The sequence below is a fragment of the Micropterus salmoides genome, unplaced genomic scaffold (genome assembly GCF_014851395.1).
Source record: "Micropterus salmoides isolate LMB-PRFRI ecotype aquatic unplaced genomic scaffold, ASM1485139v1 Ms_hic_scaffold_8, whole genome shotgun sequence".
In the NCBI taxonomy this organism is placed as follows: domain Eukaryota; kingdom Metazoa; phylum Chordata; class Actinopteri; order Centrarchiformes; family Centrarchidae; genus Micropterus; species Micropterus salmoides.
In genome coordinates this window covers 8,375,545-8,392,772 of record NW_024044570.1, presented here as the reverse complement: position 1 = coordinate 8,392,772, position 17,228 = coordinate 8,375,545, and the positions used below count along the sequence as shown (strand labels likewise).

The 17,228-nt window shown below is 42.9% G+C and overlaps 1 protein-coding gene across 4 annotated transcripts; it reads right to left on the bottom strand.

Moving 5' to 3' along the window:
• Window positions 1-8,558: 8,558 nt before the first annotated feature.
• On the bottom strand, window positions 8,559-14,548 carry LOC119893032 (calcitonin gene-related peptide-like). Of its 4 annotated transcripts, none has more exons than XM_038704951.1 (5): window positions 13,566-13,793; window positions 13,346-13,437; window positions 12,138-12,272; window positions 10,047-10,237; window positions 8,559-9,726 (listed from the first exon to the last, which is right to left on the bottom strand). In XM_038704951.1, exons 1-4 carry the CDS (start codon window positions 13,668-13,670, stop codon window positions 10,072-10,074), a joined length of 498 nt encoding a protein of 165 aa, XP_038560879.1. In that variant the 5' UTR covers window positions 13,671-13,793; the 3' UTR covers window positions 8,559-9,726; window positions 10,047-10,071. The 4 variants fall into 4 exon arrangements, with proteins under 4 accessions (XP_038560879.1, XP_038560880.1, XP_038560882.1 ...); XM_038704952.1 differs by having other exon boundaries at window positions 10,047-10,234; window positions 13,566-13,784; XM_038704954.1 differs by lacking the exons at window positions 8,559-9,726; window positions 10,047-10,237; window positions 13,566-13,793 and adding exons at window positions 10,606-11,226; window positions 14,438-14,548.
• Between the last annotated feature and the right edge of the window lie 2,680 nt (window positions 14,549-17,228).

Below are 17,228 nucleotides of genomic sequence, written 5' to 3'. Positions count from 1 at the left end.
TTCTGTGGTGGAGCATGTAATTGCAGAGTGACCAGTTATGGCGAGATGTAATTGCAGACCTCATCAGATGGAGAGAAACTGCCAACAAGACAAGGTAAAGGACTTTTAAATAAGACTTTGAAAAAAAAGAAACAACACAGACCACATAAATAAATGAGGAGCCGGGATCCAGATGTGGCAGCAAATGGAGGGAGGGAGGAAAAGAAAGAGAGGGAGGGACAGAATAGGGGGCCAGATGAAGGAACTGCAATGGCAGCAGAATGAAATCCCATTTCTGACACAGTGAAAGGGTGTTTACCTTCCCAGGAACAGTTGGAAAGGGGGACTGGGGAAGGTGAGAGGATGTCGGGCCAGCCTTATGTTGTTTCTGGACCTTTACCATGAGTGCTCCTGGGTGTCTGGTTTCACATCAGCCTTGGAAATGATTGCATTGTGGAAAAATTGGGAGCTTTAAAAATGAGGAAGGAAAATGAAAATATAAATGGCAATCGGCTGGTTCCCATTATGAGCTAGACTCAGCTGGTCTAGGCTGCTGAATTTAATTTTGATATGTATTCTTGAGTTGATAATTACCATGTGATTATGTGAGGGGGCGGCTCTACACACCCATGCGTACAGGGCCTGTAACACTGTATAGTCAATAAATATTAGCTTTAGCTTAAATCTAAATGTAAACAGCTAATTTCCTCTTAAATTTTACCTCATTTCCAGGCAAATGCAAAAGGGGAGAGCTCACTGAAGCATATTTAGAGGCACATTGCTACGTACAAAGGTAATTCTCAGAAAGACTGTTATTTACAGGACTAGTTTTATCTTTTGGTGAATACACTTGTTCGCTTTCACCAAAAGTTAGGTGAAAAGATTGATACCACTCCGGTGACTGTTTGCTAAATATGAAGCTGGAGCCATCAGGATGTTAGCTTAGATTAACATAGAGTTTGCAAGCAAGGGGAAACAGAGAGCAGCACCTCTAAAGCTCAATATTAACACATTATATCTTCTTTAATCCATGGGCAGATATTAAAATATTTTTGACTGAGCCAGGCTAGCTGGATCTTCCAGGTTCTGTTCCAGAAGTTAAAAAAAGTCAAAAAATCCAGTTTTGGAACTTTGTCTTCCTTAATGTGGTTACCTACATATGTTTCCATAAGGACAGCAATTTATTACTATCGTTGTTTGTTTGATATTGCTCTTTTCAGCTGCCTGAACACCAAGGTTAAATGTCACAGTTCAACAGAAGAAGCAAGTCAAGAGGCTGCTGCTAGTTCAGATAACTGTAAGAGCAAGACAGAAGGGACTGACAGCTGTAGAAGTTTTTAGACAAAAGATATTACAACAATACAATTACTTTGAAAAAGAGTGTGTTTTTAGATGTGGACTAAACTAATGACAGGTACAGGTAAGACATTTTTTCAATGGAGTTTTTTTCTATGCTCACTACGTAATTGTTAAAACCACAATCACATATAGTAAATGCTGTACTGGATGCCGATTTATAGTATGAAAATTAGTTTTCTTTTAATTTTAGTTTAGTTTTAATTAATTAGTTATATTTATTTCTTCCTTGATCCCTATGTTTTTGAATTACACTCCCAAACCCACATATTTATGATATAAAGGGTCCACTGTAATATGACAGGCATGTTATTGAACTTTAAACTCTCAATACGGGGAATGGGGGCATAACTGCAAAGAATATGGATAGTAAAACCAAGAACATGTTAATTTTTTTTCATAAAGGTTGATTAAAGAAATGCTCAATGAGAGAAGCTAGCAGACCAGACGTGACATCAGGACTTAAGCTAACTATTTCCCAAAATGTTGGACTTTTCCTTTAAAACATTAAAAAGAAGCATCTACCAAAGCCTCAGATTTGAAATTGGTTTTGTGGTGTAGGTTTCTGGGAATTGGACTAGCGGCACATATTCTCTCTGGAGGTCGGGGCTTGCTTCTTGGTTTCTCTTATACGAACCATCTAATTTTCAACTGGAAGGGTCCCATTCAAAGCAGCTGTGTATCATTAGGATGGCTATTCTCATTGGCATAGTGGGATTGTTAGATTACTGCTGAGAAAGAAGCTTAAAACCAAACCGACCCACGAATCAGCCCTCAACCTCCCGTCCCCCTCAATTATCTGAATATGGAGAGGGGTTTTTATTTTTTTCCTCCTCAGTCATGCAGGAAAAGTTTCCATGTGGATTCTATGGCTCTGACTTCAGCCCTGGTTTTCTCCAGACAGACAGACAAGCAGACAGATAGTAAGACAGAGAGAGAGAGAGAGCATGAGTGGAAAGACTGTAAAAACAGCTGAAAGATGAGGGTTTTAAGGCTTGAGAGGACATTGAGAACAAATCTCTTTTTCTGTTTATACACTGATTCCATAAGTTCACATATTTCTCATACATAGAAATCCAAGTCATCCAGTTGGCTTTATAGCCACGCATTTATTTCTTTGATTGTCTATAGCATGGACATGGCATGTGTTGATACTTTTTTGTCTCTTTTTTTCACATATTCCTGGTATTTCATCTAAATAAATAAGATGCTTAATACAGTATATATTTTTTCTTAGTTTTGACACCACTTGTGTGCTTGAGTGTGATGCACACTGTGACAAATATCCTGTATTTGCTCCAGTGCACACTTGGCATTCATCCGTGCAACCAAATAAGATCAACTGTATCCTGTTTTTCAATTTCACCCTTATTGAATGAGCTCATTATCCGGCAATTTCCAAACTTACATCCCATAGGGCCTTTATTTATCCTTTCTTCAAGTACGTTTTTAGCTCCCTCTGTTTGAGATTTTTTCTGGAAACACTGCACCTCAAATACTCCAGAAACCATTGGCAGTACATTCAGGGAATATTATTGTTAGCAAAATACAACATAAAGCTGTAATTATGTATTTTCATGATATTTTTCTGCTCCAGTATGTGCAATTGACATGATTTATGTGCATTAATGTTTGATTTCCTGTTACAGACCCTTCTAAAATTAAGAGTCACCTTTTCTTTTGTTTGTTTTTTGTGGTTTCCTATTAACCTTTACTCAATGGTGCCTGAAGTAGTACACATAATTTCACTCTTTAATAATCCGCTGTAGAGTTGCCCAGTATAACTGGTCTCCTACTTATGACCAGTTGGCGCAGATAAAGGTTCAGTGCCTTGCTGAAGGAAAAGTTTTTAAAAAAGCACCATTTTTTGTGCCTGGATTTCCACGGTCCAGAAGTTGGGCTGACAAACTTCAGCTTCTTTGTTCTGAAAGAAGGAATGTAGGCTGTGTCCAAAATCACTCACTACTCGCTATATAGTCCACCATATAGGGAGATTCCCATTTTGTAGTGCTGTCCAAATGTATAGTGAGAACTATATCCTATGTAGTTGATCCAAAGTATCACAGAATGCAAGAAGTGTACAACCGATGGTCACTAACCAAGCCATATACCATCATACATTGTGATGATGGTCCGCCAGCAGGCGTTAAACTGGCGCATTTTAATTGTAATTTAATCTAACGTAATTAACGACGCAGAGAGAATAACCCAAGTAGTGGCCGAAAGCTCCCTATAAATACCCTACATAGAACTCGGTTCAGTTTGGTGTGCTTTATTGACATGAATGTTTCATTTAAACAGTGTTGCCAAAGCAGTTTACAACAAAATCAAAAAAGTTTACATTGAAATATGACATAACAAGATTAATCCAATCAAGGCCATTCAGTTCAGTTATAAATTACAAAAACAAAAATAATAAATACATATAGAACATAAACTATAAATAAAATAAACAATATGTGACGTGCCATGTAGCGAACGTTAAGTATAACAGTTGACCGATTCACTTGCTGTCCCTCAGGTTGTGACACAGGGTCACATTTGTTGTGGTTTCAGACAGAACGGACCCAAACGCAACACTTGTCAGTTTACAAAAGAGGTTTATTGAGGGAAAAAAGGGAGAGGAGAGACGGGAGGTGAAAAGGGGAAAGTTGGACGCCGGCAGACGTGGGAGCCGAGGGGCTGGAAAGGTTCAGGTGAGGTGACCAAGAGGGGGCAGGAGGCCGAGGCAAGAGGGTCGAGGAGTGTGGAGGGAAGCAGGGGGAATGCCGCGGAGGCGAGGGGAGAAGGCAGGTAGGCGAGCTCAGCTGACTGATTGGATGACGGAGGTGAGTGGACCTGGCGGGGAGAAAGAAAACACAGAACGTAGAAGTGGCACCAGGACTGGAGCGACGACGATCAAGCGGAGATGGAGTGGAGAACCGGGGTAGAAATACTGTTGAAGATGAGGTTGATGGCTGGCAGGTGTGGCGGGCGGAGGTGGAGGTTGACGAGACACAGGTGCGGATCATCAGCCGGGCTCCGGGTGGAGAGGGAGAGAGCACACACAGAGGGTGAGGGGAGGAGACACAGGGGAAAAAACAGAAATGCGAGACGAAGGAAAAAGAAACAAAAGCACACAGGGCACTCACCGTCAGCCAGGCTGCCACCGCAACAGGGCCCCCCCCTCAACTGACGCCTCCAGGCGGGCACCCCGGCTTCTCAGGGTGGGCCCGGTAGAAGTCTGTCAGGAGGGACTTGTCCAGGATTTGGCTGGTGGGGATCCAGGAACGTTCCTCTGGGCCGTAGCCGGCCCAATCCACCAGGTACCGGTATCGTACCGGTGCCGTCGTACATCGAGGAGGCAGCGCACTGAGTAGGCAGGGTGGCCATCGCTTATTGGAGGAGGGGGAGGCGCTGCCGCTGGTATGGAGAGGGAGCCGGTGGAAACGGGCTTGATTCGGGAGACATGGAAGACGGGGTGGACCTTAAGGTGAGGAGGGAGGGTCAGGCGCACAGAGGGGTTGATGATGGCCTCGATGGGGTAAGGGCCGATGAACCGGGGAGTGAGTTTTTTCAAGGAGGTCTGTAGGGGGAGATCCTTGGAGGAAAGCGCAGATTCCTTCAGGCGCAGGGGTCCGGTGGCGGTCCGCCAACTGGCGGTTGCAGGCCGCAGTGCGCTGCAGAGCCGCCCTGGCCTACCTCCAGACTCTGCGGCAGCATCGAAGATGGGCCTGTAGGAACCACTACCTCCTCTTCTAGTGACGGGAACAAGGGGGGTTGATAACCCAGGGAACACATGAACGGAGACATACCAGTGGCGGCACAGATTTGGGGGTTGTGGGCATACTCGATCCAGGGGATGTAGGAACTCCAGGAGGTGGGGCTACGGTATGCTACACACCTGAGCGCTGCCCCCAGGTACTGGTTGACCCGCTCGGTCTGTCCGTTGGTCTGGGGATGATAACCGGAAGGAGAGACTGGCGGTGGCTCCAAATGTGCGGCAGAAGGCCTTTCAAACTTGCGAGGTGAATAGGGGGCCCCGGTCAGAAACTATGTCCAGGGGGATGCCGTGGAGGTGGAAAACATGGTCTATGAGGAGGCGGGCAGTTTCCAGAGAGGTGGGGAGTTTGGGTAAGGGGACAAAGTGGGCGGACTTGGAGAAGCGGCGAACAGCAGATTCCACCTCCTAGACTACGGAGGCAACGAGGCAGGCGCGAGGCAGGATGGTGTCAGGGGGGTCCGAAGGGGTGTCTGGGGAGTGGAGTCGGGAGAGAGCGTCTGGCTTGGTGTTGTGGGACCCGGGGCGGTATGAGAGGGTGAAGTTAAATCTGTTGAAGAACAGGGCCCACCGGGCTTGACGGGAGTTCAGTCTCTTGGCGGTCTGAATGTAAGAGAGGTTTTTGTGGTCAGTGAAGACTAGGAAGGGGTGCTCTGCTCCCTCAAGCCAGTGCCTCCATTCCTCCAGAGCCAGTTTGATAGCCAGCAGCTCCCGGACAGCCGGCATGAAAAGAAGGCGCAGGGGTGGAGTTTGGCGTCCACAGGGGAGCACTGGAAAAGGCAGGTGCCTACGCCCACGTCCAAGGCGTCCACCTCAACCACAAACTGAAGGGAGGGGTCGGCGTTGGTAAGGACGGGGGCGGAGACCAGATGAAAGGAACTGAGGAGGAGGTGAGACGGATGAGGGGGACGGCGACGGTGCTGAAGTTGCGGATAAATCGCGGTAGAAATCTGCGAAGCCAAGAAAGCGCTGTACCTGTTTTACAGAGGTGGGGGTTGGCCAATCTGCAACCGCCTGAATCTTTGACGGGTCGGCAAGGAGGCGCCCCCCTTCGATTATGAAACCAAGGAACTGGACTGTGGGGGCGTGGAACTCGCATTTCTCGGCTTTGACAAAGAGTCAAGCAGAACCAGACGGACATGCTGGACATGTTGGGAAGGGTCGCGAGAGAAGATCAGGATATCGTCCAGATACACGAAGACGAAGTGGTGGAGGAAATCTCAGAGGACGTCATTGATTAACGCTTGGAAGACTGCGGGGGCATTGGTGAGGCCGAAGGGCATGACTAAATATTCGTAGTGACCATGGGGGGTCTTGAAGGTGGTTTTCCATTCGTCCCCCTCCCGGATCCACACCATGTGGTAAGCGTTTCTTAAATCTAATTTGGTCATGGCGTTGAGTCCCCGGTAATCGATGCAGGGGCGAAGGGTCTGGTCTTTTTTAGCGACAAAAAAGAAGCCAGCCCCTGAGGAAGAGGGGCGGATTATGCCGGCAGCCAGAGAGTCTTTGATGTACTGCTCCATAGACTCTCTCTCTGGATGCGACAGGTTGTAGAGATGACTTGAAGGGAGAGGCGCAACCGGGAGGAGGTCTATGGAGCAGTCGTAGGGGCGGTGGGGGGGTAGAGACAGAGCCTGGTCCTTGCTAAAAACTGGTAAAAATAGTGGGCCGAAAAAACAGAAATGCAAGACGAAGGAAAAAGAAACAAAAGAACACAGGGCACTCACCGTCAGCCGGGCTGCCACCGCAACAAACTTGGTGGCAAGGTTTGCGGTATGTCCTTCTCCTAGGATTATTCTTAATTCATTGTTATCTTCTAATTCTTTGAAATCCGGTATTAATAGATGGAATTTCTAAAATTGTTCTCTCTTATGCTTCTATATGTATCACATTTCAGGAGAAAATGTGTCTCTGTCTCCACCTCACCTGTCATACAGTGCTCACAGACCTTTTAGGTCTCCCTTTTTCAATTGCAAGGGTCACTGTACTTGGTAAGAAGCTGCCTCTGCTTGACATCTCTGACAAGTAGAGAGATATCAAGCCATTTCATAATCTCTCCTTAGGGCCAGATAACATACAAGTTTGTGTTGGGGGTTTTTGTCTCTTCCTCCCAATGTTCCAAATGAGTATTTTTGCTTTGAGTGATCATTTGGTTTACTCTAATTTGTGTTTGTAAAACAGTGCTGGCTTGAGGAAGGTGTTAGGTGTGTGTGACATGTTGTAGGATTTGTTAATTTCAGAAATAGCTGGAATACGGGACTTTTTTCTGGGTTCAGCTCTTGGGTTTTTAGAGGCTTGATTTGGACGGAGCCTTGGGGACTTGATCTGAGGTGCATCAGAAAGTTTAGTGCTCTTTTTTTGGTATGTATTATCAGTGGAAACCACCCTAATTCTGTCCTAGATGCATTTGTAGGAGACTTTAGGATGTTTCTGCAGAATTCTGCATGTAGGGTCTCAATGGGATGCTTCTCCATTTGTTGTAGTTTTGATGACTAAGTGGAACCCAAATGTCACTTCCATAGAGCACAATCTGCTCAATTACACTGTCAAACATTTTACACCAGAATTTAATTGGTATAATTTCTGTTTAATTGCATAGAGAGCTCTACAAACCTTTTCTTTTAGTGCATTCACTGCCAGACAGAAGTTCCCTACTCGAGTAGTTAGTAGTGAATGAGAGATGATTTTTGGACACAGTCATGGTTTGTTTCTATGAGGTATTGTGTGTGTCAGCAGCAGCAGAAAGATACTTTTTAAGTCACGTGACCTTCTCAATGGCAATTTACCATTTTTCATTAATCAAAACCTATTAAAACCATCAATCCTTGTTATGAAGCGTTGATGAGTTCTATTCATGATATTTACACCTCATTGCTGTACAGACCGCCCTAAAAGTATGATGCTGTTCAAACACCATATAGTGTAGAAACCTTATGTAATCATTTAATCAATTGTGTCCTTTCTCCTTTAACTTATCATTTGTCATCTATCAGCCTCAGACCACATGCTGAACATTTATAAATGGTGTAGACTTTTTTTAATGCTTTTGTGACTTGAGTCAGACCTGTGTGACTCTGCAGAGCTCCAATGAAACGTTTGACAAAATTATGATGTTGCCACCTATTGGAGTGCTGCTGTAAAAACAAGAAAACCCTCAAATGTTTAGTCACCAGTTTTAATAATTTGATTATTAATAATGAGCCAGTCTGTCAGCTGGTAAACTACAGTATGTAAAGACAGCTTGAACACTGTATTATTCTGTAAGCTGTATCTGAAATAAAAGAGAACACGTGTTGTGTTGTCCTGTCAAACTAAGAAATATATTGATGGATGTGGTGCATAAAAATAAAAATATTGCTTCAAATACATAATTTATGTAAATGGATATATATATACTGATTCTGATTGAACTGAGTGGTGTGCATTTACCTCAACTGGAGCTGAGAAGAAGAACAAGTCTGACTGCAGGTTTGGCTGCCTTTTATTAAGCAATTACCCATGCAGTTTTTTTCTTATATCATCATGTAACTTAACATATCCATGCTGCTGTGGTGTCAGTCAGAAAAAACCTGCAGACGGTCGCTGCATACAAAGTGACCCATACTGTGCAGCAGTAGAGTTGATTGATTTTCAATATTTTGCCAAATAACAGATTTGTTTGACAAGTTTTCAGGATGTGAGTGTTTATCTGTCAGTGGGAAGTAGTGTCAAAATTCTAACCAATGAATTACAAATCACTCTATTCACATGAGGTTGACCGATGCCATACTGTTTACCATTTATGATTTATGGACATTGTTAATCAAAATTCCAGCAATAAATAAACAAATTTAAGCTTTTTCGTAAAATAACCAACCCTTTCAAGAGTTCAAGCTCTTTCTACACCTAAATGCTTAAAAACCTTTGAAGAACAACACAAGTACCCCAAACCCGAGTGTATCTAAAATACATTTTAATCTTGCTGAAATTTGTTTTCACAATATTGTTTACAATATTAATCTGTCTTCATTCTCTTCATCCTCGCTCAGGTCTTCTTTATCGTCTCGAAACAGAACTGTACAATCATGTTCATGTAAATTGTTCTACATCAAGGCACAAGACAACAGCCGTTGTGGGGGGGCCTTGGGTAGGCTGATCTTTAATGGCGTCCCTCTGGCACACAAAAACAGGGTACCCTTAGGAGGAAAGGGAATTATGGAAAATGTATCTCATATGGATCTCAAATGGGGAGGGGGAGATGGGTCGCATGGAACACATGTGCTCTAACAAGGTGAAAGGAGGAAATAATAAGGTGATAACCACTGCTGCTTTCATTTTATTTTCCAATGATAGTCATGTATAAAAAAGAGGGACAATTAGGATGTTTTTTTCTTTCTTGAGAAGTTCATTTGTTCATGTACATAAACTAAAAGTGCTTTTTTTCTCTTTTTTTCTCGTATTTGCCAAAAGCAAAAGGTTTCACTAAAAGGATGTAAAATGGGGACGAGAAGTCCTGTGGCGTCTTTTTTTCCCCGTACGAATGTGTGGGAGTGAATAAAGGGCCAGTTGAGTGTTTATTTTCTGCTTGATTTTGTTTTTGTTGATTTTTGTTCTCAGGTATTTTCTGATGATATCTTGTCGGGATTCAACCTCTGAAAGAAAGAGAAAGAAAGAAAGAAATTTAAGTAAATTTAAAGCTTTACTTCCAAAGAACAATACAGACTAGTGTTCATTTTTATTCTATTTACAAATCATTACATGATGAATCCAAAATTATTTAAAAATCAAGGTATTTTTACTCAGATTTTAATAATGTTCTGTTCTAAATCCTTTTTAATTAGCAGATGGAGAAATATTTCATTTCTTGACGATACTCTTCATGATAACAAGTGATGGATAATACAAACCACACAAAATGACGAAGTGGTAGAAATCACAAAGAACAAAAACAGAAAAAGAAAAAACTATTTACTGTTTTCCTGAAGGTTTTGGAGTGCTCACATCTTCTCCACACTTCTCCTCCGCCTGCCAAAGGCCTTGGCGCCAACATTGGTAGGGACAAAGTTGCTGTTGCCCATTCCCCCCGACCGGCTGAGGAAATCCGCAAGGCGGTGAGTCACGCAGGTTGCCGTGTTGCAGGCTCGCTTCTGTGCTGTAACGCTGCTTCAGGAAAGCAAACAAGGGGTTAATGCCAAGATCTGGTGTGACATTCATCCATACAATGCTGACACAGTATATTTGCATACAGTTAATTTTTATCAACATTAACTTCACAGTAACTTCACCGCACCAAAAAAACATGAAGCTAGGATGTACAGGTTAAAAATACAAATCAAGCATGCAAGGTTCAATCATGTATTTTCTGAAGTTTGTCATTTTTCTTACCTTTAAACTCGATGACAGCTTCAGAGATAATTTCAAGGGAACTATTGCATGCTCCAAAAATTTTATCTATGTCCATTTTATGTCATAAATAATTAGTACCCACTGACTGTTTTAAAGCATCCCTTAGAATGAAAATGAGCTAAGGCTTCCTGGTAGAAAAATACGTTTATTGAACAAGAAACATGGTGTCGCATGAGTGGATCATTTATTAATGGTTAGATTAAGCGTTCTCTCTCAATCCTTAAATATCAGGGGCTTGAAATGCCATCAAATGACTCCACGCACAGTACACAGAGATGGATGTCTGAACCGGCTCCTGAATTACATTTATGAATACTAAGTCTGATTGTCTGCCAAAAAAAGGGGAAGGAGAAAAGAACTGAAAAGTTGGTTGCAGTTAAATTCTTTTCATGTCAGTCAAGCAGGTAAAATCAACATGCACTTTCCAATCCAAAAACAATAAAGAAGAAGGTGGGGTGAAGAGAGGAAGAGGATGGGGGAGGAGGAAAGGGGAAAGAAAAGGAAAGGAAAAGATTAAGTAAAGGTAAAAGAGGTGCTAAGGGAGGATGACGAGGGGTTAGATGCTGTCAAACGTCTCGCCGTAGCTTGCATAGCTGTCGCTGTCAGGCGCACTGCGCTTCTTGCCGGGCGTTCCTGCTCCCACGTTCGTGCGAGGGAACGTCTGCAACTTGTGCAGCTCCTGAGACAGTTTGCCCAACACACAGGTGCTGAGGTTGGAGCAGCGCTTGGTTAGGGGCCTGCCCATGCTGTTGGGGAGGGGACACACAAAACACATGCAGAGAACAGGCTCATAGGTATGGGAAAACATGCAGAAAACACTTTCTTCATCTCTTCAATCTTCTTTTTCCTTCCATTCACACACCATTTCTCTCACATGCATTTCTTTTTCATGCCATTGCAGATATAAAAGGTAAAAATAAAAAACACCCCCCCTACAGCAACATGCTTTTCCCCACCATTCAAAGAACACGTCATCCATTCCCTCATGCGCCAAACCTCCTTCTCCACCCCCATCCCAGTCAGCCCACTCGTCACATCTTTTACACCCACAGAACAAACAGAAACCAGTCGCTTCCCACTGTCATGCAACTCTACTTAATTGACATCATGCACACTTATTTGTTTCGTTAGGCATTCACTGTTCACATGCCCAGCAGGCAGGCTGGAAATAGTAATCCGTTCAAACAAAGTCAAAATCAAACTCATCCATGCGGGAGCAGGTTCATGACAGAGAATTGTTTTTTGTGTGTGTGTGTGTGTGTGTGTGTGTGTGTGTGTGTGTGTGTGTGTGTATTAACTTATGTTCTTGGAAATTATCTGTTCCTTTCTCTTATGGTCAGCTTAGAAGTACATACCTCTACGCCTGATTGAACACAAGTGGGGCACTAGAACGACGCATCTTCAGTGGTGTTAAAGTAAAAACCAGAATATGATATGGTCTCTAAAAACATACACAAAGTCCAGCATGGTGGCCCAAAAATGAGCTGCCTATTTTACCTTTTAATTTAGGCCAAAGAAGTTTCACTGTTTAACTTTCAATTCTGTTATTATAGTCAAACCTTTCATTAGCTGTTCCTGTGCAGGGAGAAAATGTTAAACTACTTTATTTTAAAAAGAGTTAGAATAAAGAAGAGTAATCTGTTTGTCATCTGTGTACCTGTTTCCTTCAGTTGCCTGCTGCTCCAGTTCCTCCGCCGTCATCTGCACAAACTCCTTGACGATGGCGTTGAGTAACCTTCGCGCCTCGTAGTCCGTGAGCGTGACTCGGTCTGACATAGACTCTAAACCCGGTCTGCGGTGAAGAGATGAGTGGGGAGGTTTAGGGGTCAGAGGGGTTGGGGCAGGAAAGGCATTGAGATCAGCACTTCGCTAGAATTATCACCTGCATTTAAAAGGAGGGGTGGGGATATGTGTTGGGGTGTTAGGGTAAGGTATGGTGGTGGGAGTGGCTGCATGGGGAGGAGGGGTCAGGAGGGTTGGCTGGGACGTCACCAACTCTGAGAGGGATGACGTCTGAGTTGGAGGGCCCCGAGCCAACGCGGGGAAACAATCTGTGGAAAGTGCCCCATCTGAGAGAGGGGCTGATGTGCAACCAGCTTTAGATTTATTACAAAATCGATAGCTTCATGGGATCAGTGTGGAGAATGGCTTCAATGGGGCTTCATATAAATATATAGATCTCATTCATCTCCCCCTGAGGTGGATTGCACAACATTCCCTGTCTTTTTTTTCTTCTTTTTTTTTTTTTTTTTACTTTTTTTGTTTCCATTGTTCCATTTTTAACACTTAAACTGGGAGCAATTTCATCGCATTGAATTAGAGGTATAACAGGATAAACAAACCTTATATATTGATTAGGAAATTAAATTTATGGGATCTACATTCTTTTTTTAATAAAAGTACAATATGTGGCTAAATACATTTTTTAACCTAATAACTCCCAACTGAGCCTTTATTTAATCCTGCTCATGTAAAGTTAAACTTAGCAGATTGACGAAAAGAAATATATTTAAAGTTTATGTGCATGCACATAAAACACACCTGTACTATGCTTTAAGCTTACATATCTTTGAAAGTGTTTGCACCTCTTCAATCTTTTCATCACACATATCCTCTCCCATTACTTAATTTTTTTCTAGCGCCACTGGAAAAATTGTGATTATAAACTCTACCTGTTTCCCTCAGTAAAAAATATTATTACATTACATTTAGCATCTTCCCTTCACTCTTTCCTACTGGTTGCTTGTGACTCTAACAATTTGGAATTTAGGTCCATTCTATTTTCCCACATATTTTAAGTCACTGGAAAATGCATCAGGTCAGCTGTGAGTTTGAAGTGAAAAATGTGAAGGTTGAGTGTCTCACCTGGCGGGGGCTGCTTGTGAGCAGTACATCTGGCAAATGACCAGGGCGTAGGCAACGAGGAAAGCAGAGATCTTCAACATAACCATGGTCCCCTACACAGCAAGAAAGACACCTCCATCAGCTCCTTGTGCACAAGACTGCTGCAATTCACATTTACACACCGCTAAAATAAGATTTCAAGTAATTTAAAGATGAATCTACAAAACAAAACCCAACATACATCTGGAAAGTAACACTGATCCTTGTGTGCTGAGGCGAAGAAGTTGTAACAAGAAAACGGGCTTCCTGTCACTTCCCAGAGAGGTGAGAACAGTTCTACCCACATCTCAGCTTGCCACTATTTAGCTCTGGTTTCCGGCTGAACATCCTTGCGTTCACTTGCACACAACACGCCTTCAAAACTGAGCCACATAACACCCCACCACCCACCTATTCTTCTTCTAAAAAACGCACTGTTCCTCCAAAACATCCAGAGGGACAGGACAGGTAGTTTTCTCATGTCGTACACTGCAGTGTGACATGGCTGCGGGTGGGAACATGTGTGTGTGTGTGTGAGAGTCCATGGGGGTCCTACACTGTGCAATGCATGTAGCACTTGCCAGTGCTGGAAGAGGAGGGGTGAAAGGGGGGGGGGCTCCAAGCTTGCCAACTCCCTAAGGGAGCAGTGCATTAGTGTAATGAGCTGCCAGCACTCTCTTTCTGACACACACACACACACACACTCTCTCTCTCACTCTCACACACACTCTCAAACCTGGTTCCTTCTGTCCATCTCTTCTTTCCTTTTCCTCTTTTTCACTTTCTGTTCTTCCCTTCTCATTTTTTTGTCTGACCCTCTTTCTTCCTTCTTCTTCCTATTTCACTCTGTCTCGGTCTTTGGCCTTCAAACAGCAAACTGGACCCTCACAAAATGGGTGCTGGTGATGCTGGTGACCCCAGTGGCCACACTCCAATCCTATTACCAACACTATCACATCACTGCAGTCTAACAGAGACTCTGTGTCCACACACACATGATAACAGCTTATTAGGTATATCTACAGTCAATCAGCCATTCCAAAACATCGCCCAACATTAAAAGTCAATACTTACCTTCAGTGATAATCGCCCAGCAAAAAAAATATATATATATATATCTCTATGTATCTCTTTGCAAAACACAATAAGTTGACTTTCTCTCAACTTGCGGGACAACTCTTGATTCTGTTGCATGCAGCGCCAACGCACCAGCCTATATATCCTACCACTTGGATTTGTGCATTGACTGTGTAGGTGTTTAATTATCTGCTGGCAGCCAATCACGTCGCTCTGATGCTTTGGGGAGCCAATGGGATGACTCCTTTCAGTCCTGGCTCATTAATAGGGGATATGGCTTTGCACTGACGTCATTCCTCAGTCACTAAGTGCTCCATTCACAAAATCCACCAGTCATTTGGACCATTTGCGATCCCCAATTTGCATTGATGTCATTAATTAAATAGGAGGCAAAGCAAACTGGTGGCCGTAGAGAAGCATCACCAGCAATAAATATTTTAAAAACCTTCCAAAAATGTTACATTGCATGCTATATCTCAAATGCCAAATCAATAAGGGCCCCCCAACACCACCGCCACCCTCCCAGCTAAGCACTTGCAGGCGGGGCCATCTGCTGGGGAGGCATATATACTACACAGTGACGCACTCCTGGGTTCTTCATTCATAACGCTGTTTGGATAGCACCAACTCCAGCACCACACGCTTCAGCTCAGTATAGACCATCTAACACACAATCAGCCTATGTTATCAGCTTGTTAATTATTTGACTGGGGCCAATATAATGTGATTCATCACAAATATTGAACTCATGGCACTTTACATAGCATGTACTCAACCATATGGATCAACTCTGCTCAGAGTATCTAACAAACTACTTTCAAACTACAAAGCACTGTCCAGTTTTCCTCTCCAACTGAAACCAGTGTGACTAACCTTAAACATATTTCACCTCTCACAGCATCTACTGTGTCTGCAGTAAAGCCTCAGCTAGATATGACAACACCCCTCCCCACTACAGTGAAACTTACAAATAACTACAAATAATATTGAGTTAATAAAGTGATACCACAGTCAGTCAGTCAGTCCAGTAATGATCACTGCTGCCCGGGCCTCCTCCCACTCAATGAGTAAATGAGTTGTCCTCTGCAAAGACCAATCGATGTCAGCCTCCAACAAGAGCAGTTTCTCAAAAGCAATTACACAACTGTTTGTTGTGCACTGTCGTTTCTATTCCCTTCCTTTTCATTAGTGTGCAGGACAGCATGTGTGTGCGTGTGTACAAAATATGTGTGCACACAAGTGAGCATGTGTGTATATGTGTGTCTGTGTGCACTCACAGTCCCTCCACAGTGGACAAAATTAATAGATGTACAGTAAGTGTTTGTGCTTTTCTATGTGTGTAAATCTGTGTGTATGTTCTGGATTATATGTCAGTAAAAGAAGGGGAGGGGTTGCCTCTCCTTGTCTGCGTCATAGTGGAACCCCATTAGACAGGATGAGCCTTTTAGTGCTATTGAACCACAAGGCTCACCCATGTCAGGCATTAAATCACTGCTGAATAGACAGCTGCTGGGTCTCAAGCCACATCTAAAAATCTACATCACTTTTCTACCTGCAGATCTACTGTCCTGCCTAATTTATTACACAGTGCCGGACAGACTGAAACATACCATTATGAAAAGGATAACTTTCTTTAAAGTTCTCATATCATATCACTATCTCTCAGTAAATATGCTCCCCACTCTTGCTGCCCATATTTGAAAAAGTTCCATTTAATGACGGATACTCTTCAAGTTCTTCAAGAAATAATAAGTGCCAAGCCTTCAAGTAAATGTTATTATGAATTTCATTTCATTTCATGGAGGGTGGATTTATAGCCAGACTGTACTGTAGTAGCCTGCAATTGTTTTAGCTAGGCATCCTTAATAAAGTGGCAACTGAGTGTATCTTGAGTTCCATGCTGCAGCTTGCTACTACCCTAAAACTACTATTCTCTAATCCTCAGCTACATTTATATTTACCAACCTACCTACCTACAAACTTAACCACCTATATCTACAGAATATATCTGTTTACATGGTGTATCCATCTATATGCAAACCTACCAGTCTTACTTTCCATCTTAAGCTATCTAACGCTTTTGGATAACAGAGGAGCTTGTGTGTCTGTGTGTCTACATCTTGTGAGAGTTCTATTTTAAGTTCAATAGAAAGTCTACAATATATGGTTTGAACAACTCCTTGGCATTTCGAAATCAATTGGACAAACTGTGTATGGAGTGGCTGTGTCATAGTTAAGCTAAAAATAAAATTGTCTTAGTTTTCACGTGATAGAATGAGTGTTAAAAGTCATGTGTGAGACTACAAACACATTTTGGAGGGCATCTGTGGGTCTATATATTGTATTCGTGCTTGTGGGTAAGTGTAACTTCTGTATGTGCATGCTTTTGTATATACTATGTGCTCATATTTTTAGCGTGGGTGTTCCTTTTGGGTCATCTGCATCACACTTTACCCCAGGGAGCTGCACAGGCCATTCTGACTCCTCCAAAGTTTTCCCTCAGTTCCTAAAAAAACTTTTGAGCGTCAAGTCAATACGGCAACCTTTGAAGCAGGCCTCCCCCAGCTGAGACCGACATGCTCACTCTAGGGTAAGTTATTACCGGGGACACAATGATTGCTATGTCTGCTGCTGCGGTATTATTGGATGTGAACACACGTCATGCTACATATCTTAATGCCTCACTTCTATTGGGCCAACTGAGAACATCAAGTGTCATGCACAAACTCATGCGCATATCGTATTCACACACACAATGGTATCACTGCATGAGTTCAAAAGCTATGCC

What these genes read in the sequence shown, in the direction of transcription:
- LOC119893032 (XM_038704950.1), bottom strand. Translation starts at nt 13,670, where the DNA reads ATGTGGGTAGAACTGTTCTCACCTCTCTGGGAAGTGACAGGAAGCCCG. An exon ending in ATCAGTGTTACTTTCCAGAT is followed by an intron (nt 13,438 to 13,565) that starts GTATGTTGGGTT and finishes CTTGCTGTGTAG; the next exon opens with GGGACCATGGTTATGTTGAA. An exon ending in TCACAAGCAGCCCCCGCCAG is followed by an intron (nt 12,273 to 13,345) that starts GTGAGACACTCA and finishes TCTTCACCGCAG; the next exon opens with ACCGGGTTTAGAGTCTATGT.